Genomic DNA, 20554 nt, shown 5'->3' with positions numbered 1-20554 from the left:
GCCCCATCGTGCACCACGCTCGCTCCCCCCCCCCCGCTCCACGGACGCTGCCGAGGGCACAGAATTGGCTCTGCCGCGGGGGCTGGGCGTGGCCTGGTTTGCGGCACGAGGCCTTGGAGGGGGCGTAGTCGAGAGGGGCGTACCGTGATTGGTCCGCGCGGTTTGGGCGGGAAGGCTGGGCCTCGCTGTGAGGATAAAAAAGGGCGACGGCGAGAGCAACAGTTGCAGGATGAAGCCGAGAGGCGGTGGCCAGGAGGAGAGCTGGCAGGCGGGGGACGGGAGCGGCGCGGGGGGCTTCATGGTGAGCGTTGGTGTCTCTGGGCATGAGCAGAGTTCCTCCTGACGCTCCCTCTACCCGAGAGGAGAACAACAAAGGGATGGAACCTCTTTCCTTCAGCTTCTGCCTTCCCCCTTCGAAGATAGAGCCCAACTGATTGCTGTGTCTGAGCATGCGAGGAGTACATTTTCCCCTCAAAAGGAAAAGAGAGAGAAAGAAAGGGAAATTCCTCTTTTACTGCCTCAACCAACCTTAGCAGCTCAGGGCAACCTGAGGGGAGGGACCTGCTGAAATGAAACAACAGCAATAGGTGATACCTGCATTGCAGGGGGTTGGACTCAATGACCTTTGGTAGTCCCTTTCAAGTGTAGGACTCAATGAAAAGCACAACTTTGCTGTGAAAGAGAGGACTAGTAAGAAGCAAAACAAACCAATGCAGCAAAATATCAGTACCCTAAGGACTGCCAAAGCCAGTGCAAATCAAGGTGTTCCTTAAAAAAAGGGGGGGAGCTTATGCTACTGTTCAAGTTGAATTATGAACAATAAATATATCTTTAGGCAGGTCTCTTAATATATAGTGTGCTGTATATATAGGTTTGCCTTTGGCAGTTTTGGCTAAATTTGAATTTATGTAAGAGTCCAAAACAGCCAAAGCTAGTTTACATAATATTTGCAAGTCTGCATTCATCATAAAGGAAATGATCTACAGCCTTCTGTCTCCAATTTCTTGGATCGGAGGTATAATAACATTCTGTGACACAAGTGAGGCCAAGGATGTCTCCCATTGGCTGTCACTTATATGAGCACTGTGAGCACTTGCTCACATTCTCCAGTTTCTGCCAGACTCATATTTGCAGGCATATATGTAATGGCCTCTGGCAACTGAGGAAAACAGTGGGCAAGTTCCAAAATCATAGGGAGATTTATGGGTGCTTCTGTTTTACTTATAACATTTTTATAGCTAATTGTAGAGGGGTAGTGCATGATTTAGGGATGCGGGTGGCGCTGTGGGTTAAACTACAGAGCCTAGAACTTGCCAATCGGAAGGTTGGTGGTTCGAATCCCCGCTACAGGGTGAGCTCCTGTTGTTCGGTTCCTGCTCCTGCCAACCTAGCAGTTCGAAAGCATGTCAAAGTGCAAGTAGATAAATAGGTACTGCTCCAGCGGGAAGGTAAACGTCGTTTCCGTGCGCTGCTCTGGTTCGCCAGAAGCGGCTTAGTCATGCTGGCCACATGACCCAGAAGCTGTCTGCAGACAAACGCCGGCTCCCTCGGCCAATAAAGCCGAGATGAGCGCCGCAACCCCAGAGTCGGTCACGACTGGACCTAATGGTCAGGGGTCTCTTTACCTTTACCTTAGTGCATGATTTACACTGTGAGGGTGTATTATTTTTCTGTTTTTTATATATCAGTCCATCAAATATGTCAGAATGCTCCATTGTTTATTCTAGGCTGTGGCTTTAAGCAATAGTTTCATTCATTAGGAAGTTGCCTTGTACTGAGTCAGAGTACTGCCAAGTGTTATCTAGGCTGGCTGATACTAGCTCTCCAGGGTTTCAGACTCGGAGGTCACTCCCCAACCCTGTCTGGAAGATCCTGTTGGGGATTGAACCTGGGAACTTCTACAGTGGTACCTCAGGTTAAGTACTTAATTCGTTTCGGAGGTCTGTACTTAACCTGAAACTGTTCTCAACCTGAAGCACCACTTTAGCTAATGGGGCCTCCTGCTGCTGCCGCACCGCCAGAGCACGATTTCTGTTCTCATCCTGAAGCAAAGTTCTTAACCCGAGGTACTATTTCTGGGTTAGCGGAGTCTGTAACCTGAAGCGTATGTAACCCGAGGTACCACTGTACAAGCAAAGCAGGTCCTCTGCCACTGAGCTTCGACCCGATTTAAAAAGACATTTGAAGAAATCCATATTAATAATACAACATTAATGCTAATAATACAACAGAAGCCTGTCTTGGCATTAAGCAGTCCATAAATAACATTTTGCTTTGCCATACCCTTGTTTCCAAAGTCTCCTTACCACCGGCTGGGTCAACGGATGCAGGATGTTACTGGAGACCATGGAGTGTTGAAAGAGATTATCCGTGCTGGCTCTGGTGAAACGGTGCCTCCTGATGCATCCATATTAGGTAAAAGAACCTTGTGCTGACAAGTCTATGGTTGTGGTGTTAAGCAGGCTTACCAAGGCATTGGGTAAGTCCCTCTAAATGCATAGTATTGCATTGAATAGCCACTTTCCCCTTTCCTGCTGTGGCCTGGATGTTAATCCCTCCTCTTGCCAAAAGCTGCCTTGTGGGACCAATAGGAGCTGGGGTGTGAGAATGTGGATCAGGACCATGTTGATGAAGGGGAAAGGATGAGCACTCTGCACCACATTTCTGTTGTTTAAATGAGAAAAAAACTAGACATGTTCATGCCTAGTTTGGTCTTTGCACAAATTAAAGTGGATTTTGTTCTTTTAACAAGTTAACTTGTCTTTTCAGTTGACATCGGCACCATCAAGTTTGACATTTGAATAGTGGTTTATACCACAAGTTATTGATTTCCATTAGCTCCCTTTATAACCCCCCAAGAAGCACTTTAATGTGTGATTTAATATGGACTATGTGGAAGGATTCCCTGTGCACTTTCCCTCACAAGCTAATTCTAGCAATGTTGAGGGTGGCTTTCTGAATCTGAATGTTAACATTTAAATAAGAGTGGTATTAGTACTTTAGCCAAGAATGGATTAAGTATTTAGCCAATGACCTAAAATCTCCATGGATGTACACTGTAGATTTTGTTTGTGGTTTCCATTTACCGTAATAAGCAACCCCAAACTCCCAGTTTGAAGTTGTTTTGTGCTTTTTAGCACCCAAGAGTATGGTGGAAGTAAGCAGGTACTCTTTTGTCATAAAGGTCCTTTAGACTTTAATGTAATATTCCCCAACTTGCTGCCCTTCAGGTGTTATGGACTACCATTCCTATCAGTCCCATGGGACCCAGGCAGCAGGTTGGGAAAGACTGTTTTGCTGTGAGTAGCTTCTAAGGCTACTGGGGAGCCCTTAGGTTTTTGCCTTCAGATTTTTAAATGAATGCAGGAAAATGTAGTTTGATGACTATTACAGAACCTGAAAAAGCTTGAGCAAATGCTACACCATTTTGCAATTTTTCCGTAATGGATGAAATTTATGTGCTCTCGGCAAGCTCCTGGGACAATACAGCATGGTTTATTGGAAACAAGGATTGCTAGTAGTTGTCTAGATTCAGGTAGGTAGCCGTGTTGGTCTGATGCAGTAAAAAAAAAATATATATATATATATATATATATATATATATATATAAAAATACAAAAATGGTCCAGTAGCACCTTAGAGACCAACTAAGTTTGTTTTTGGTATAAGCTTTCGTGTGCATTCACAGTTCTTCAGATGCACACATAGTAGTTGTCTGTTATGGATAAAAATAGAAACTATGTTCAACCTTCCTAACTGAAACTGATTTACTCTCCTCTAACTTTTAATTTTCTCAGTGAAATTTTCAGGTTACTTGGAACACATGGACAGACCCTTTGACACAAACTGCTACAGAAGGAATCATAGACTCATGAAACTTGGTGAAGGTAAGCCCAGAATGACCATGTGTCCTATGAGATAATAAAATAGTGTGCGTGCACTAGCACTTAAATATAAAAACTGGACTTGTTAGGTGCATTCATGCCTAGTTTCTATGATAGTAAGCAAACTATTTGGGATCCTTTAAGAGGGAGGCCAGGATAGCTCTCCAGATTTCATGCATCCAAAGATTTGATTTTTCTGGGGGCCTGAGTTGGGGCCAAATTGTCCTGGGTCAGGCCCAATCTGAATCGTACCTTGGATCAAGGATGATGTCTTCCGCTATGACTTAGTACTGCAGTACATACATTTGAGAAATAAACCTTGCTCTTTTTTGCATTCCCAGACATCACTCTTGGAGGAATGGAGATTGGTCTACTGACAATGAAGAAAGGAGAGCTGGCAAGATTTTTGTTCAAGCCAAGTTACGCTTTTGGAGCTGCGGGCTGCCCTCCTTTGATCCCTCCCAATGCCACAGTCTTGTTTGAGATTGAGCTTCTGGACTTTCTGGACTCAGCAGAATCTGACCAGTTCTTTAATCTGACTCCTGTAAGTTTGCTAGTTTTTCTTTATTTTTATTAAGAGATTTCTGTACCACCCTTCACCAAAGATGGTTACCAAGCAGTTTTTAAAAGATACTATAAAGCACCATACAACTCACTGGAGATTAGAAAGACAAAGGCCAGAATGGGGAGTGAGCTAGAAGCTAGGCTCCAAGCTGGGAGATGGAGCTATGCCTGATTACTATTTGAATCAAAGGCTGTGACTGAGAGAAGCAAAACTTCAAGGGTGTTATTGCTGTGAACCCCTCCATTGTAGGCTCAGATTGTATATATGTATAAATAAACCATATATCATACAGACACCACATTCTCAGCTGTCCCTCATTCTGAAGAAACCTGGAATACCTGGAATATTGCAGAACTCAGAGATTGGGACGGTGTGCAACATTGGGGTGGCATGCAGCAATACTAACCCCCATGACCAGATTGTGGCTTCTCTTCACAGGAGCAACAGGCCCAGTTTCCACTGCAGAAAGTGCTGAAGGTGGCTGAAACTGAGCGGGAATTTGGCAATTACCTCTTCCGACAGAAGCAGTTCATGGATGCCAGAGAAAGATACAAACGGGTAAGTAAAGCAAATGAGAAGGGTGGGGGCAAGTGAGTCACAAGTAATGCAAAGGGGAAATTTATGGTAATTTGGGCCTTTTGCAATTATTTTCCATTCCCCATCATGCTAGTATTTGTACCTTGGTAGTCCTTTCTGGTCAAGCAAAGGGCAGGGCTGGTCTCCAGAAGTCAGAGAACTTCTTTAGGTCAGCCTTCACCAGTCTGGTACCCTCCAGAGCTTTTGGGCTACAGCTCCCATCAGCCCTGGCCAGCACACTTAACTTTGCATATTATACTTACTTACTTACTCCCTCCTTCACCCTGCTTCCTTTGTTAGCTGGCCAAGACAGAGTGTGCTGAATGGGCTGGTGGGAGTTGTAGCTCAAAACATCTGGAGGACTGCCAGATTGATGAAGGCTGCTGTAATGTGTTGCCCCCAAAATGTGAGATGGGAATTGATCACCTCCTGGAATTATTTTGAAATGTAAAATGAGAAAGGAGTGGGTGATCTGATGGAAGAGAATGTTTAGTTGAACAGTTTAAAAGCACTATATTGTCACTTAACCACCTTAATTGTTCATTGTAATCTTATTTCATGCTTTCCCATCAGAGTTGCTTTAGATTCCTAAAGCAAAAAATACAGTTTTGCCCATATTTTTTTTCAAAATCTACAATGTAAATATGTAACTGGCCCTCAAATGAGAGAATACTTTTGCTTGATAGTGTTTTTCTTACGTGGAAATGTTTGTCTCCTAAGTCAATATCCACACAGCCCAATGTGTACAACAATCAATCTAAGTTTTGTGTAAGACTATAAAATGACAGCACTTGTTTGCGATCCCTGATTAGGCCTCTTCGCTGCTGCACCGTGTGAATGCTGAAGAAGCTGAGCAAGTCAAAGTTGATGCTGCCAAGATTCTGGTCTTCCTGAACTTGTCTTTTACTTACCTGAAACTGGAGCAGCCCACTCGGGCCCTTGCCTACGGAGAGAAGGCCTTGAAGCTGGATGAGAAGAATGCCAAAGCACTCTTCAGGTGTGCTCAGGTGAGGAGGAGGAGCAGCTGTGGACTTAGTCTTCCAGGTTTCAAATGCCTGATGGGGGGGGGGGCAATAAAAATAATGGATGAGAGCACCTCAACCTGGAAGAAACCCTGGAGGCCACTTAGTCTAATGTGGAGGAGATGCAGGTGGCCATCTAGCCTTTGCAAGCACTTTCTGCGGCAAAATCTTTTCCACTTTCAAACACCTCTGCAACTCCTTCCCTTGAACGTTTTGTTTATCATTGCCAGGCTGAGCACAGTATCCCTTGCAGCATAAGACTGTGGCACACCTCCCACTCAAAACTCTACTTGATCTCCCTTCTACTTGCAACATTCAATCTATGGGATGGCAGCCAGGATTTTTTTAGGGTGGTTGATTCAACAAGTTTTAAGTTTCCAGGTGCACATCTGACCATGCACAGCTTTTCCTTTCCTGGGCTTTCTGTACATTGCTAGTACTGGTGAGTTTTCTCTTTGCTAGTTGTTAACTTTGTGGCCATGCTGGGATTTCCACCCCCACCCCCACCCCGAGGAACAGCATACCAAATTAAAAAATAATAATGATTCTTTTGTCTACTAGGCATGTTTCTCTCTGGCAGAGTATGAGAGAGCTCGGGATTTTTTGGTGAAAGCTCAAAAACAGCAGCCCTTCAACCACTGCATTAACAATGAATTGAAAAAGCTGGCCAGGTGAGGGAGCTATTTCTTTACTGAAGTAGGATAATCAGTTAGCTGTGAGCTGCTTTCTCTGTATATAATTGTCCAGATTTATTCCTTGTGGTGTTGAAGCCTCTGTACTCTTATAATGTTTAAACTGTCTAGCAGATGGAGTAAGTGGGAGCACAGGAAGCTTTTAGGGGTATTGAATCCCAAACTCTGTAAACTGGTCAATGTCCTTGCAGTGGGGCAAGCCTCAGGTGCATGGGTACCACCCCCTTTCCACCTTTGGGAGCATCCTCAGGAGTTCTGTTTAATCCAGAAAAAAAGTGTGGTTATCAAAACCATGGCAGTGCTGTATGTAGAGTGTGAGGGAATAGAGTTCTCCTTCCTTGGCAGTACTGGGAAGGGAGAACAAGGCAATTCCCTGGCTCTCCTTGAATGAATGCCTTACGGAGGCAACTAGCTTTTGTGGCTTTGCCTTGCCTGTCCTTTGACAGGCAGCCTTTCCCTGTTCTGTTAGGAGAAGCTTGGGCCATGTTTATCCTTCACTTAAGATGGCTTTCTTCATTGGCAAAAGACTGGCAAAACCTCTGCTTGCTGAGGCCACCTGACCCTCTGCTCCCTCATTTGTGTGTTTCCTTTCCCTGGACTGGGAAGTGTACAGGCCATGAGGGGGAATTCCTTGGTCCTCAAAAGCTGCCCCCCTGAAACATGTTTGGAAATAGATCCCCAGCGGATCTGTGAGACTTGCGTGTCCTGAACACATGGATTTCTGGCAGTGTTTTAGTAAGAGCAGCTCTGGCTTCCATACTTGGCGGGTGTTCTGCATAGGTATAAACACTATTAAAATGTATTGTGGAATTTCATGCATAAAGCAAGATCTCTCAGCTGCTGAGCTGCTCTGTTCATGAATAACTGTAACTTAAGTTCAATCATATTGGCCATGTTCTACAGTTGAGACTAAATCCTGGGTTTGACTTTTGTTTGGCGAAGCCTTTGTTTCAGACATCATCAAAGCTGTGTACACAGTGAGCTATGCTGAAGGAGATGGGGGTTTTGAGCATTGAAATAAGGGCAAAAAGTGGCCAGATGCAGCTGCTGTGCCTGTGCTGGAACAGTTTGCCTCCTATTTCTGAGGAAGCACTTGAGTTCTGGGCAGGCTTCATTTCAAGACCTTGTTGTTTTTTAAACTCGGCTGGTGGACACCCTGTGATCATACAGTTTGCCCTGTTTTGCAGCTGTTACAGAAATTACATGCTGAAGGAGAAGGAAATGTGCTGCAGGATGTTTGGCCCCCTCAACTCTCCTTCAGCAGGAGAAGACCTGAAGGTAACAGGCTCTGAGCCTCTTCTGTTTCTCAGTTTCATCTTGGTGCTAAGCTCCCTCCTTGTGTTGCCTGAAGATCGTAGCAGGAGCGTGTATGAACAGCAAGACATTTAGTGGTAGGCAGGTGCCAAGGGAGTTGTCCTCTGAGACAACTGCACTTTGGAACTTGCTCTAGATTTTTGTAGGGCTTATGAGGCAGGACATGTCCTCTGCTACTCTCTCGCTTTTTCCACCCCTTGGATGTTGAGCAGAAATAGGACTGTTGCCGTGCACTGTATCTACCTCATCTTCCTACTACTTCCATAGCCCTTAACCACCCTGCCCAATTTTAGGGCAGCCGTTGCCAGCCTGGTGCCATCCAAAGATTTTGCACGACAACTCCCATCACCTCCAGCATCATACAATCATATTTGCTGATGCTGATGAGATTTGTAGTCCAAAGCATCAGGGATGGCATCAGGTTGTGGAGGCTATTTTATGTTACTGTTCTTGGTAGATCTTGGTAATGTCCTGAGCAGCTGCCTGTTCCTGCTACATAAAAATGCCAGTTCTCATGGTTTATTATAGCAGAATTCCACTGTAAACAGGATACATGGTTGGCTAGTCCCCTCACCCTGCCCTGAAATGAGAATGTCTGTAAGTGGATGGTAACTTAAGTAATAGCCCTGCCTCACTGACCTTTCTTCCTAGAACTATTGCAAACTGCTTCTCAGCTCCACTGCAAAAATACTCAACAGCTTCAAAATCGGCTTGCTGCATTGCATGTGCTGTTCAAGAAACACAAGCACAGAGTCCTCTGCACTCTTAAAATGAGATAGTCTTTTGAATCCTTGCCAATGATGGCATGAACCCCTTTTTAAGACTGTAACATCATGTAAATTTACCTATCAGTAGCAGCCCTTATATTGTGCCACTCAACAATGCAGGATAAAAAGTGACTTTCATTTATCAACAACCACCTCTGAAAATACAGTGATTTAGATAATGGTATTACAACAAAAAGCATCTGCATTTTTCACTGTCATTCCAGATTACATGGTTGGCTACCCTAGGTGAACAGAGCCTGCTTTCTGTTTTAGTCACTGTTTTAGCAGGTGATAGGATAAGTGTTCAGTGTTCATATTTGGTTGTTAAAAGCAGCTAGAGCAAAAGCTGAACAACTTTATTATGAACAGGTGGGTTAGGGTTGCAGAATGATGGAGTTCACTTAAAAACACGTATGTGTGTGATCTTAGAATGGGTTGGTAAAGATAAGATTATTTGAATTTGGAACATGGTTGCTAGTGTAATTAGGTTAGTTGTTCATGCAGATTTGTTGGCGAAAGCAGGAAATGTTTTTTCAGCAGAATGTCCTAGTAGCTGCCTGCTGTTCTGGTACCTGCAGGAGCATCCTTTCTTTGAAGCTGATCCAGCCCATCTTATCTGTGCAGCCCCTCGAGCCTCCTTTTTGATTGTGTAGCCACTGGGTGGGAATGAAAGAGACAAGACGATCAAATGCTACTCAGAATGGCTAAAGGGTTTCAGCTTGCCTACTTCTCTCTCTTTAATTAGCTCAGTGTAAAGACTTCTTTAGACATGGTGTATTCAAAGAGGATAACAGAAGATTCTTGGCTGAACTCTTGTTTGCTTCTGAATGGGATTTCTTTGTGACTTGTGATGTCAAGAGGAGGTGTGAAGCTGGCTGGGTGTTACATGATGGCACTTCAGTCACTTGCTATAGCAAGGTTCCTAAATGCTACACAATCTGTTTCTTTATGCACACCCACAGGCAGCAACACACTTGGCTTGTGAAACAGAGAATTGTAGGTTGCTGTGCCAGCCAGGAACCCAACGGACAAGAGCCAAATCAAGTAACTGAGGCTCTGGACCAATCTAGGTGTTACTTGCTACCACCTGCAAATGCACCCCAACATCCCTTTTTTAGGCTGCAAAGCAGTTGGGGGGGGGAGGTTGACTGAGAATGGAGGAGTAGTGATTGGAGAAGGGGGAAGCTATGCCTTTCCCCCATGGAGTTTCAGATATATATATATGTAAGTCGGTCCATACTAATATGGAAGCTATTGAAAGAGAGGAGTGGAAATACAGGGAGCTGAAAATGGTGGACTCTACTGAGCAAAGGAAAATGTGTTAACAGTGGCCCTTTGTGGTATGGATTAGGTGTAGATTTGGGGTATGGTACTTGTTTGTAGCTCATTGGGTGTGAAGGTTTAAAGGTTAACCCTTGGTTTCCTATCTCAAAATTAGTACCTGTTTTAAGATTTCTGACCATTCTAGCCATTACATTTCAATGATACAAGGGCTTGGGCCCTTGATAGCTCACTATCAATATAGGTCACTGTGTTATAATTGCTGTCATTTTTTAAAAGCGACCATGTCCTGACAAACTGAAATGCATGGGTTTTTTTGAGTCATGATATGCTGGTCATTTCAGAATCCATCTATGCAGAAGGAAGAAACTTTTCTATAATGAGAAGGGATCCCACTTCAGTACAGCCAACAACTGCCTTCTTGTTTTTGAAAATCCATATGGAAAAGACCTTCCTCATTCTGAGTTCTTGGAGCTGAGAAGATTATATGGTTGTTTAATATATAAAAGCACAATTTGTATGTACACTTTGCTAGTGGCATTCTACTGTCAAGTCTACTAAGAGACTTCTTTTGAAAAGAAGGTATTTGCTCAGCATTCTCTCATTGTTTTGAAGGAATTCCTTTCTCCTGTTAGCCAAACACAGGTAACAGATTACTCTGTTTGGATACAAATCAGTTTTCCTTAACTTCCCTCATTGCCCTGGACTCAGGCTGGTGAAAGTAGGCGGCCATGGTTTTTGCTTATCTGAGAAGATTGTTAGAAATGTTGTTTTCCTAGTTGTAGAAAATAAAACCCATTTCTGAGCTGAAAATGTCAGCATGGCTGGTGTCCATTCATTGTGGATGATGAGTGTCTGTAGATGGAAGCCACTGTTCCCCATTTGCCTTGGTAGTGCAACCAATTTGGGTGTTGCTGCCTAGCAAGGCATCATCATTACATTTCTGTATATGATTCTTAATGTTGATGCTCCGACCGATGTCCTACCAGAAAAAACCTATCTATCGTGTCTGTGGATTTGAGAACTTGTTTGGAGGATATGCCTGGCTCACTCAGGCGAAATGGAGGGCAATAGAACACCCTCTCTTCACTGCAGAAAAGAAGCTTATTTTAAGATTGATGTTCTGTTTCCTTGGTGCAGAATTTGGATTACTTGATTGTGAATTTACTGTTTGGGCATTGTATTCAAATCCCTGCTAAATAACTCACTATGCCAGGTGCTTTTTTTGTGACAATGTTATATTCCTGCACTTTACTAGGAATAATAAACCTTCCTTGCATGTGTCACTGTGTGTGCAAGCTGAGCAAACAGATCCCTCTTCGTGCTGTGGTGGTGAGTGGGTTGCAGCCATACTGTGGCTCTGAAAAACTGTATAAACCAGCAGGTGGCGGCAGATCCTTTGATAACTTGCCTTAGCTATCCGTTTTATCTCTTTCTTTCCTCCACCTGCTTCATTTCAGTCAGGTTCTCTGTGCTCAAATCCAGGCACCCATTTTTTTCAGGGCATATTGGTCAAAACTCCCTTAACTGGAATGAATTGTGCAGATTTGACATAACTGAATATGTCTACCTTCGTTTTCCTGCTTCAGGTTGATTAGTTAATGGTATACTTTATTTTGAGGCACTGTGCTTTCATTTTGCAGCATGTAGAATTTGAGGTCTGGGTGGTTTTGTAGTTCCACCAAGGACCTCACTTCCTGCTCGTCCTCAGGGCTAAAAAGAGGCCAAAAGACCTCTCTTCCCCTATCTGAGCCAAACACACACACAACCTACGAGCTTTTCTCATCTAACTCCACCACTGTCAGCTCTACAAAGGTTCGAGGTTGTCAGTGGCGTAGCGTGGGGGGTGCAGGGGGGCCCGGCCGCACTGGGTGCAACATCTGGGGGTTAGGGTTAGGGGCGCAAATCCACGGGTTAGGGGGCGCGAATCCACGGGTTAGGGGGCGCAAATTACTTGCCTTGCCCCGGGTGCTGACAACCCATGCTACGCCACTGGAGGTTGTCTTAAATAACTCTGTCCATTTCCCCCTTTCTGCTTGTAATAATCTCCCAGAGCACCTCAGTGATGTGTTCTCCTCTTGCTGCAATATATCGAGCTCAGAACTTGCCTCCTTTTATTTTTGAAAGGTCTTGTCTTAGTTCTTTAAGTCCTCAGACCACTTGAGGTCACATAGGCCACACACACACACACACACACCATGTTGAACTTCTGGTGCTTACTGGATTCTTCTTTTAAAAACTCCAGCAGACTTTTAAATTGAATTCTGATTTTACAGTTTTAACTGCTTTCTAGCCTTTATTGTGTTGGGTCTCTTGTGCAACACTTAGAAATAGCTGTCATTAAACAGCACACAAATTGTTGGAAGTAAATGGAAAATAAATAAATAAAACCAAAATACATCACTGCATTCATGCACAATTTCCATTTCCCTCTCACTTGGCTGCCTCTTTATTTTATACTCTCTGCCCTGTACTGTGTCACTATTGATGCTGCATTAAAAAACAAGTTGGCAGCCTAGCATCCCTGCCTCCACCCTATGGCAGGACTTATCAGAGATCAGCCACCCTGCTTACAAGCTGGTAACTCCTACAGTCCTGTTAACTTTCTTCGCTATCTAGCATCTAAGAGGAAGCCCTGTGTATCAGGCCATCCAGTCCACAAGCAGTGGATAAAAGGTGTCCCTCAGCAACTGGTGTGTGTGTGTCCTTTAGCCAGTGTGACTTATGGCCATTAACAGACTTGCATGGCAGTCTGCCCTGCCTCTCTTTCCTCCATCCGCAGTATGGGGGATGTTTATTCCTAACTTTAAAGGGTGGTTGTGAGGATTAAAACTAGATGCCTGTGAGAACTTTGAGGATTGGAAGGTGCTGTCTGTGTAAATGTTAAGTACAACTAATTTACTAGATCTCGTCTTCCTCCTCTTCCATGAATTTGTCCGATTCAGTTTCAGAAGCACCAGCGGCCATCAAGGCCACCACTACATTTTGTGGCGGGGTAACATTTCATGTGTTTGCAAGGTAGCCTGTCATCCAGGGAAGCTTATACCATAATAATAATAAAAATTATCCCTAAAATTCTAAGGGTTGGTCTTTAAGATGCTTTGTTTCTGCTGCAACAGAGTAACACACACTCACACTCTGGAAATTATTCATTCTGAGCCAAGTTGAACCATACAGGGGAAGGGATTAAACAGAATACGTCAGTGGCCCAATTTAACACGGGGAGGGAAAGAGTACTTTCCTCACCCCAAACTAGAGTCCCCGCATTGAGGTGTCATTCTTCCGAATGGATCTTTCAAATCCATCTTCCACGCTTACTGTTCCCACCACCACCCCCCGAGCAGAATTGCATGGGTGCCTTTTCACAGCAAGGACTTCTCATCCTGCCTGACTGACAGCCTGTAGCAAAGGCGAATTAAGAAGTGCGGAGCAGGGCAACCTCCTCGTTATGGTTCCACTGCCATGTCTGGAGCTCAAAGCAGAGTCTGCTTGCTCTGTGGCGCCAGCAGAAGTGCTGCTCTGAAGCCTATGGCTGGCACCTTCAGCCTTCCTGAGTTGTTATTATTTTTTATTTCCTGGTTGGGGAGGGGGGGAGAGTGAGAAGAGGGGAAGATGTTGGTTCAAATGTTCTCCTATGGCTGCCCCTGAGTTTATGTTGGCAGTGGCTGGGGAACGGAGCTGATTTAACTGGCAGTTGTTGTTTTGTGGCCAGGGCATTATGAAAAGGTTTTCTGTCTTTCCCCTCCAAGGTTAATGCTGAATGTTTTCCTTCTTAATATACTGTTCGCTTCATTATTAGCTGAAAGAGACTCTCTTTATATATATTTTTTAAAAAATTAACTTCTCCCATTCCCCCCCCCCCAATATATATATATATAGAGAGAGAGAGAGAGAGTCCCTTCATGCTGTTGCGTACTGAGAGCCGGGAAGTCCTGTGGACAGGAAGTGAGAAACCTGATGGTTGGTGTGATTTATACAGAAATTCCTTTCTTCCCCAGTGAGCTGGAACAGTAGGCCGATGTGTCAGTTTGCGGCTGGCTGCCTGGCTGCAAGCGCCAACCATTGTTGCTCCTTTTGTCCTCCCGCCCCCATCTCCGGCAAGTGAGCCACTTCTGTTTAAAAGTGATGAATGAGGTGTTCTTCGAGCAGGGATTCAGGGGAGGCTCCTGAGGCAGCTTTACACCGCAGTGTCTTTATTCCCTTTGCCAGCTTCAGGCCTTCCCTTGTTCTTCCTCAGATGGGATCCTTCTTTTGAGCAGCAGCAGCAGCAGCAGGACAATAGGTAGCTGCTGCTCCTGTTGCTGACTTAGCCCCCTTTGGGGGCACAGATTCTCCCCCCCCCCCCTTCTCCGCTCTTGCTGATCATGCATGTCTCCAGGAAATCCCATGTGTGCTTCACCAAAATTACTCACCTACTTCATCTAGTTGGTGTTGGAGGCTTTCCCCTGCATCAGCAAAACTTAGGTGACACCAAATGTCCTGGAACCTTTTCTCATTAAAAAATTGTTCGAGAGAGAAAGAGATGGGGAAACTGACTTGTTCGCAGTATCTGTGGGGATTAGGTGGGGTGAAGCTCCATGGTGGAGCAAATGCGTGCATATGAAAGATCCTGGTTTCAATTCCCTAAATGAAAAAAAAAGTGAAGTCCTTTATCTAAGAAGACCTTGCAAGGGAGGTCCTTAAATTTACCCGAGAGGGTAGAGAGGAGAGGCTGAACTCAGCTTGGAAAGCTTATTTAAAGTGCATCAGCAGAGGGCTGATGAATGCATTTTAGTTTGTGGAAGTTGTAAGCATAATTCACAAATGCACATGTAGGCAGGAAGTGCTTGAGAAATGCATTCTCGGCACAAAACAGATTAAAACCGTTTCAGCAGAATGTGCTTTGGACTGGCAAATACAGTGGAACAGAGACAACATGGGGATGGCATTGTGTGTACAGCATCCCAAAAAGATGCCTATCTGCAGCCTTGAATGCACATTATCACACAATGTATACTCACTCACAGTCTCTAGCCTCAAGGCTTATTGTCTAAAAAAAGCATGACGCATAAGGCAAATGGGTTGGGGAGGGAGGAGGAAAATCCAGATCTGGGCACTGTTTCTTTAAATTAACAAAGTTATGGTAATGAGCAGCTAAAGCCAAAAGATTTCCAGAAGAGAAGGTGCCAAAAGTTGCTGGTCTTTCCACAGCACTGGTAGAGAGGCCCTGCAGTCCTCCTCCTCTTCTCCTGCAGCTCAGTGGAAAGGCTGCACCACATACTCAAAACCCATGGTACACAAATGTATGCTGTAAAATGCAAAGTTTTAAATGAATCAAAATACCCATTACAACATAGAAATGCTGGCATTAATGCTGTTAAAAGTTTCAGAAGAATTCCATAGATTCTGTGATCGTAGACTCACAGTTGCTGGAGCTGGTGGTGTCTGACCAGGAGCAAGACCTTGGAGTCACGAATAGCTCAGTGAAGATGTTGACCCATCATGTGACAGCTGTAAAAAAGGCATATTGCGTGCCAGGGATTGTTAGCAAAGGAATGGAAAATAAACTGCTGATATCATAATGCTGTCACAGAAAACGTGTGGTGCACTCGCTTTGGAATAGTGTCTACGGTTCTGCTTGCCTCACCTCTAAAAGGGTACTGTAGTGTTGGAAAAGGGCAACCGGAATGATCAAGAGGGTGGAAGGATTCCCCTACAAGGAAAGATTGCAGTCTTTGTGGCATTTTAGTTTAGAGAAAAGGCAAGTAAGAGGCAACATGATAGAAATGTATAAAAGTATGCATGGAATGCAGAAAGTGGATAGAGAAGAAAAGTTTTTCTCCCTATCATAACACTAGAACTTGGGAACATCCAAAGAAGCTGACTGAGGATTCAGAGCAGACCAATAATCCCCCCCCCCCAAATAGCCATAATGGCTAGAATCCTCATTTTCTTTTTTGAAAAAGAAAAATATGAGGAGCTTCACAATTCTAACTTTTGATGCTCTGGATTAGAACCAAACTTGTGGACATGTGGAAGAGGCGCATTGCTGGCTGTTGTTTTCCTGAAACTTACCTAGAAGGTCTGCAAACATAAAGTCACCAAGTCTTCCCCTGCTTCTGTGGTCTTAGTCCTGCTTTTTCTAACCAGTGTGCTCTCCATAGAGAGGATCAGATACTGTAGAAGGTCCGCTCTCTTGCACTATGTAATTTGTGTCTCTCACTTCCAAGCTGCTGGGCTTGTTAACTCTGCAAGGCCAGTTCCTACTTGTAGGCCCTTTATCCTTTCTGGAGGGTTGAATGGTTCAGTCCATGCAGCCTTTCCATTTCAGTTTAATGCCTCAAGGATGCTTACTTCAACAGGTCCCTTCTGCTAACTACCACTCTGACCCAACCCAACTCCATTTCCCCCCTACCTGCAAACAACAGCAAGGCAGACCTTGCTATCGGATCCTGCTTGCTTATGGCCCATCCTGGCAGCACACCTCAGCTTGGAGCTTTGAACTCTCGCAAGGTTTCTCCAGAGTAAACAGCTCACAGTGGCAACAGTCAAGCTGCTCTCCATCTCGTGGACTTATTCCAAAAGGGTAGCTGCGTTAGTCTGTTGCAGCAAAAACAAAAGAGTCTTCTGTCACCTTAAAGACTAACAAATTTATTTTGGCAAAGCTCTAGACCATGAAAACCTGTGCCATTAAAAATCTCATGGGCGTGTGGCTATTCCTGGCTCTTAACCCCGCTCAGAATGCAGCTGCAGAGGGTCCTCTTTCTCCAGGATCCTGTTGTTCTCAAACTGGGCAAAGTGGAGAAGGCCAGGAAAGGCATGAAGCCAGCCAGGTTCTTGGCAGTTCCAGGTCATGCTGTCTGTAGGCAATTACACCCACCTTCCTGCTCAAGTGCAGTGATGTTTCAGACGATGGGGGGCGGGAGCAGCAAATTCTTGCCTTTAAACAAAGGGTCAGGTGCATCTGAGCTGCAGCACACCTCTTCTCTGGATGAAAAAGGCCTCTCCCCACCTAGTTTGATAAAACAGAGTTGGAGGAATGCTGTATGTTTCTCCCCCCATCCTCTTCGCTCCCCCCCCCCATTACGGGATCCATTTGTTTTTCATGAGCTATATTTAGGTGGCACTGGCAGAACCCCCAAACTGCTGAGTCCTGTTAAATCAATATTTTTTTTCCTTAGAAGGCGGAGATCAGCATTACCAAGTAAATGGTAAATAATATTTTGGTTTAGCATAGCTGAAGGTTTTTCCACTGCAAATTCCCTCATGTCCAGCCATGGTAAATTATTCAGGTGGTAGTGGTGGTGGTTAAAGCGAAAAAGTTCCTCTGCATTTTTAGGGAAGTCAAATAAAATAATAAAGGGGTCTTTGAGAGTAGCTCTTCACCCAATGTTTGTAAAGAGATGTCACTTTGAGGTGTTTCCACTGAGGTGGCAACAGGAGGGTCCACCCAATGCCCAGAGACCTGGAGCTTCTTATGGACATTAAAGTAGCTTGTGGTGGCAAGAGCAATGCATTTCTCTCTCAAACTTTATCTGGATGTAGGAAACTTGAAAGTGGGGACAGGGACAGAAAGAGCCTGATGGAGAGGAAGACTCCCTCTTCCTCCCAGATAAGATCTGAATTGAATATCCTAGAAGAAATGGTTAAAACATTTGCTGCTACTTAGTTTAGAAAAAAACAGGTCATGGTAGATGTGTATAAAAGGATGGGAAAGTGAATAGAGATAGGCTTTTCTCCCTCTCTCATAATATGAAACTTCACACAGCACGTAGTTAAAACTATGGAATTTGATCCTTCAAAAAAGTAGCAATGATAAGCTTCTTGAGGCACAGCCGGAAACATGATGCTGAACTGGACTTTGTAGGTCTTTGGCCTGATCCAAGCAGCCAGGTCCTTTTTACATTCCTGCATTAAGCTGAGGTGCAGTGAGCACACATTGGCTCGAGACAGTGATTCTCTTTTTCCGTGCACTTCTTTCGGAAGGAGTATCTGTCTTTGTTCGTGGCAGGTGTATGCTCATTCCATTCTTTTTTCCTTCTCATTCTGTTTTATCGCTGAAAGGCGATCCAACTGCTTCTGCAGACTTCTGCTGTGCTTTAGAAGAAACTGCTGACACTGGTGGTGCTTATCATCTTTCTTTCCACTCTCTCAAAGCCTGGCTCTAGCTGCAGGAGAGCAGCTATTCAGGGTGGGATCTGGGAATACAGGGAAGTGAGAGCAGGTGACTTGCTGAATGCTGGAGAAGCTGAAACTTTGTCCCATCAAGCATCTCCCATTACAAAGTCCTTATTCCACTCCATTACACGGGTTCTGACCTGGCATCTGTTCTAGGGTGGCTAGAAGCTCAGGTTTAGCAATATTTCTCTTAATCTAAGGTAGCTGTTGGTTTTGCAAATTGCTCTGCTTTGATGCAGTTGTTTTGCTTGTTTGTTTATACAAATAATGTATCTGGCCTTTCTCCCTCTGAAAGGATACTTCCAGTGTAAGAACAAACACAAAAATAAAATTAACAGCAACCCTCCTTCATTTAATGCCAACACAATTCAAGTCTAAAGCAGGGGGAAGTCAGGGCTAGCAATTAATAAAATTAAAGAGCAACAGAAGAAAAGTTTCCTTTAAAGAGAATAACCTTCAAACACTGTCAGGAGCCGAGATGCTGGGAGTTGCAGGCCAACAGCATAGAAGGACCTGAGGTTGAAGAGCCCTGATAACTTCTGCAACACAGACAGGGCTCTGCGGCTGAGGAAGCCGTGTTGCATGTTGCCACAAACCACACAGAGCAACAGAACACACTAAAGGGCCACCACAGCTGCTCTTAAAGGATGCACAGATTCACATGGGAGGAGACGGTCCTTTGAAACTGATAAACAGCACATTGAATTGCACTTGCAAATGAACTTGCAGGCCGCACAGCTGATACTGCAAAGAGGTCAGGATTTTAGCAGCATAATTTGTCACCGGTTGAAGCTTCCAAGAGATTTTTAGGAACAGCCCCACACAGAGCATGCTTCAGCTCAAATCAAGACGCAGTTGATGCATTCAGGATCACGTCCTTTGTAAATCGCAAGTGAAACTGAGCAGTGTAGCAGTCAAATACTAGTGTAAGGTTTTTCCTTCCCCGCTCCCCTCCTCTCTTGCCATATTTTCACTATGGCTGGGGCAGCTCCCCAAAAAAGGGCTGCGCCACCCCGGGTAGGTGACACTAGTGGTTACTCCCTCTAACTGGGAGTAACTCACTTGCTTTCCAGGGAGGGTGGGCGAACCCTCTCAACAAGGCAATCTTGGGAGAAGAAGTATGGCAGCCAGTGGGCTGGCCTTGGGAAGACCTTCCACCCCGGAGCCATCTGCCAAAGCAGCAGAATGTGTGCAGGACCTCACAAGTGCAAAACAGCTATGGTTTCTGCACCTCCAGTGTTGAGTCCCCAACAACTGTACATTACATCCTTCTCCTCCTGCCCCCACAATACAAAAATTCCTGCGTTTGGGGTTGAGGAAAGGGGGGCCACAAGATGTTGGAAGTGTGGAAACAGAGTGGACATTCCTCTCCTAGCAGAAACTAGGGCAGCAATTCTGAGCGGTGCCCACTAAGTCATCCATTTTTCTGGAAGCCTCCTCGGTCCCCTGGAACAGTTGTAGGTTGGGTCTGCCCCAGGAGGGGAGTCTGGCCAGAAGCGGCCCCACTTATCCATGCAGAGGTGCCCCTCAGCCCCTGTCACACTGGGCTTGTTTCTTGAGAACAGCCTCTGCAGCAAGCCCCAAGTTTTGCTCTGCTCAGGAGGCTCCAAGATGCCCTGCGTTTCTCTCCTATTTATTTATTTCTGTTGGGAATGTAATAAAACTCCGTCAGGAAATGGAGCTGGTTCCATGAAATTCTCCGCAGCCCACTGCTGGGAAGGCCAGACAAGGAGCCACTTTGTGTGAGGAGGAGGAGAGGCTTTGCTGCCAGGGCCAGCCTCTAGGCTGGGAGTTATTGGGGGGGCAGCAGCAGGGGGGGGGAATGTGGGGATAGGCAAAGAAAGAAGAATCTGTGCTGCTGAACTGTAGCCGAACCCCACCCCAACTCCTCTTAACCCGCCCCAGGCCTTACCACTGCTGCTGGATGAACCCCTGAGCAGGAGCTCAAGTCCGCAAGGTAGCAGCAGGGAAAGTTACAGTGAACAGCCCTGTGTGATGGGCCTTGGATATTTATGATGTCAAAAGCCAACCTGCTTGCCACTAGGGGAATTCCAGAGGGAAGGATAAGAGCCTGGTTGCCCCCTGGGTCGTCAAGCTGGCCAAAAGGGACTTGAGGCAAACGTCCGCCGTGCAGATGCCACCAGAAATGGTGTCCCTGGGCCTAGCCCTCAGTCTCCATGCCCTGGCTGTGTTTCGTGGGAGCATCTGGGAGGGAGAAGTGGGTGCAGGTTTGCAGCAGGGTGGGGCAAGTCACATGGCGAGCACTTGGGAGCCATCACAAGAGGGCAGCCAATTC

At 45.2% G+C, this 20554-nt stretch overlaps 1 protein-coding gene and 1 long non-coding RNA gene across 3 annotated transcripts; one reads left to right on the top strand and one right to left on the bottom strand.

Moving 5' to 3' along the window:
* The first annotated feature begins 80 nt into the window (after positions 1-80).
* Positions 81-13115, top strand: FKBP6 (FKBP prolyl isomerase family member 6 (inactive)). 2 transcript variants are annotated; one of them, XM_083588996.1, is made up of 9 exons: positions 81-301; positions 2298-2415; positions 3798-3887; positions 4226-4428; positions 4888-5007; positions 5838-6032; positions 6609-6718; positions 7927-8017; positions 10446-10919. In XM_083588996.1, the coding sequence occupies exons 1-9, from the start codon at positions 230-232 to the stop codon at positions 10479-10481; spliced, it is 1035 nt and encodes a 344-aa protein (XP_083445122.1). In that variant the 5' UTR covers positions 81-229; the 3' UTR covers positions 10482-10919. The 2 variants fall into 2 exon arrangements, with proteins under 2 accessions (XP_083445122.1, XP_083445121.1); XM_083588995.1 differs by lacking the exon at positions 10446-10919 and adding an exon at positions 13047-13115 and having other exon boundaries at positions 142-301.
* A 625-nt stretch (positions 13116-13740) lies between these two features.
* On the bottom strand, positions 13741-17785 carry LOC310750835. The gene is made up of 3 exons (XR_014542324.1): positions 16496-17785; positions 15505-15591; positions 13741-15388 (listed from the first exon to the last, which is right to left on the bottom strand). It is a non-coding gene; the product is annotated as an uncharacterized lncRNA (long non-coding RNA).
* Between the last annotated feature and the right edge of the window lie 2769 nt (positions 17786-20554).

The sequence above is a fragment of the Podarcis filfolensis genome, assembly GCF_964270895.1.
Source record: "Podarcis filfolensis genome assembly, chromosome: 15".
Classification (NCBI taxonomy): domain Eukaryota; kingdom Metazoa; phylum Chordata; class Lepidosauria; order Squamata; family Lacertidae; genus Podarcis; species Podarcis filfolensis.
Note: the sequence above shows the minus strand (reverse complement) of the source record. Positions and strands in the feature narration are given on the sequence as shown.

Bases quoted from the DNA above. Each gene is read 5' to 3' on its own strand.
- FKBP6 (XM_083588995.1), top strand. From the start codon at position 230: ATGAAGCCGAGAGGCGGTGGCCAGGAGGAGAGCTGGCAGGCGGGGGAC. The intron at 3,888-4,225 runs GTAAGCCCAGAA...TTGCATTCCCAG, and splicing joins ACTCATGAAACTTGGTGAAG to ACATCACTCTTGGAGGAATG. The intron at 6,719-7,926 runs GTGAGGGAGCTA...CCTGTTTTGCAG, and splicing joins GAATTGAAAAAGCTGGCCAG to CTGTTACAGAAATTACATGC.